The 2300-nt window shown below is 44.9% G+C and overlaps 1 protein-coding gene across 1 annotated transcript in view; it reads left to right on the top strand.

The window, feature by feature from the left end:
- The first annotated feature begins 255 nt into the window (after positions 1 to 255).
- The window catches only part of pax1a (paired box 1a), a 4300-nt gene continuing 2255 nt past the window's right edge, over positions 256 to 2300 (top strand). The window contains exons 1-2 of the mRNA XM_005922350.3: positions 256 to 606; positions 1230 to 1859. Of these exons, the coding sequence (XP_005922412.1) occupies positions 603 to 606; positions 1230 to 1859 (634 nt within the window). The 5' untranslated portion in view covers positions 256 to 602. The remainder of the gene's footprint in view (positions 607 to 1229; positions 1860 to 2300) is intronic.

Raw genomic sequence — 2300 nt, 5'->3', positions numbered from 1 at the left:
GACCGTCAAACTGAACTACGTGCGTTATCGATATTAATACATGTCTTAAAAATGGCTCCATTTTATTTTAGACCTGAAATTACTTGGAACGAGTTCAGCAAGGTTACACCTCTACTGTCATCCCGCTTATTACATCTCCCATATTACAAGTCCTTACCAGAAACGGTGGATGAAACGCTTCCCTGTCTCCACTTCCCTCTATGCAAAACTGTCAGGAGGCTGCGCAGCTCTAAACCGGATGGGGTTTGTATTGGCTGAGAGCATTTCCAGCTCAGGACGACCAATGAAACCAAAGCAGAGACTCGGCGTATAACAGCGAAGGTTGAAGGACGCTCCAAATTAATTCCAGCAGGCTCCGGACTCCCCGGGATAACTCTAAATTGCATATATCGGATGAAGATCACTTTGGCGCTATTGTACCTTGCAGGCACTTGCTTCCAAAAAGAAGCGGGCACGCTGCTTTCGGAGGATTTTAAAAAGGTCTACGTTTTCTCTTCTGGGGCTCATTCCTCCCGTTCCCTTTTCTTCTCTGATCTCACTCGGCGCATTCAGCCATTTGAAAGGACACCTATATTTCCAAGCATCTCGAAACATATAGGCAAATGGGTAAGCCTTTACCGTCTGCATGCTTCAGTGACATGTAGCTTATGGAAGCGTATCCAAACTCAGCACGCCTGCGTAAAAAGAGAATTAAGGAACCTTTCCCCTTCTCCAAGTTCAGATAATGTGCAAATAAAAAAAAAACCTTTTGGAGAACAAGTTTATTCTTTGGGGGGATTTTTTCCAGCACTGCTGAGCAGGAATGACAGCCTGTTTAAAGCTTTAAATCGTAAACTTAACCACAGAACCAATTATCCAGTGAGACGCGTTTCTTTGAAGCGCTCTTGTCTGTATTCTTCGAGCTCGCCATTTTTTATGTTTTTGTTGTGTTGGAGGCTAATCCCAGCCAAATACTTTATATACTTTGTATAGTTGCAAAGTAAAGGCTAACCAGCTATCAGCTTTATGAACTCGGTTTATGGCGTGGATTATAACTGAACTGCATCAAACGGTCTCAGCTGAGCATTTTAAAATGCTTTTGCCTCTCACTATTTTTTTTCTCGCTTAATTGAATATGTGTCAGAATAAATGCAATGAAAAAACACGCTGTAATATTTTCTTTGATCACATTAGTGGACTCAACTCAAAGAGTAACAACACGTAACTCGTATCTTTCTCTTTTCCTGCAGAGCAAACCTATGGAGAGGTGAACCAACTAGGCGGTGTGTTCGTCAACGGCCGACCTCTACCTAACGCCATACGGTTAAGAATTGTAGAGCTGGCTCAGCTCGGGATTAGACCCTGTGATATAAGCAGGCAACTCCGAGTCTCCCACGGCTGCGTGAGCAAGATTTTAGCGAGGTACAACGAGACTGGCTCCATACTACCCGGTGCCATCGGTGGAAGCAAACCCCGAGTCACGACGCCGAACGTGGTGAAAAACATCAGGGACTACAAACAAAATGACCCCGGGATCTTTGCTTGGGAGATCCGGGACAGGCTTTTGGCTGATGGTGTTTGTGACAAGTACAATGTCCCGTCGGTTAGCTCGATCAGCAGGATTTTACGCAACAAGATTGGAAATCTCTCCCAGCCTAACCAGTATGAAAGCACCAAGCAAGCCTCCGCGCAGGCAGGCCTCCCCTACAACCACATATACCCTTATTCCTACCCCAACACTATGTCACCCACTAGCACTAAAATGGGCAGCCCTCCTGGAGTACCAGTGACGGCTGGACATGTGAGCATTTCCAGGGCCTGGCCTTCTGCGCACACCGTCAGTAACATCCTCGGAATACGAGCCTTCATGGATCCTACAGGTGAGGAAAACGACACTTTATAATCCTTAAAATCACAGGCTTCAAAATGCACGACACTTTATCTCTCACAAATAAGAGCTTAATAAACTTGAACAGCTGGTTATTGTGCAATTCCACACGACTAGTTTCCATACCTCTTCGTACAAGCAGCTATGGCAACAGACGGGACAATGTGCCCATTAAAATGTGCACAGGCCTCCATTTCACCATTCAGCCAGAACGTAGTAAGGCCACGCTCAATGGGCCTTTTCATGGGATGATACATTTACGAACACCTTGCCCACCTGCTACATCCAACCTAATAATTCAAGCACTCCTTATATTTTTTTCCCTCTGCCTTGCTGGCGTTTTACTCATTTTACTCATTTACTCATCTACTGTTGGGTCTCACAGCTACGGTTGTGTTCCAACTGAATTTATTCAAAACATATGTAGAACTAA

The sequence above is a fragment of the Haplochromis burtoni genome, unplaced genomic scaffold (genome assembly GCF_018398535.1).
Source record: "Haplochromis burtoni strain Fernald_Lab_line unplaced genomic scaffold, NCSU_Asbu1 Contig_55, whole genome shotgun sequence".
Lineage (NCBI taxonomy): Eukaryota > Metazoa > Chordata > Actinopteri > Cichliformes > Cichlidae > Haplochromis > Haplochromis burtoni.
Note: the sequence above shows the minus strand (reverse complement) of the source record. Positions and strands in the feature narration are given on the sequence as shown.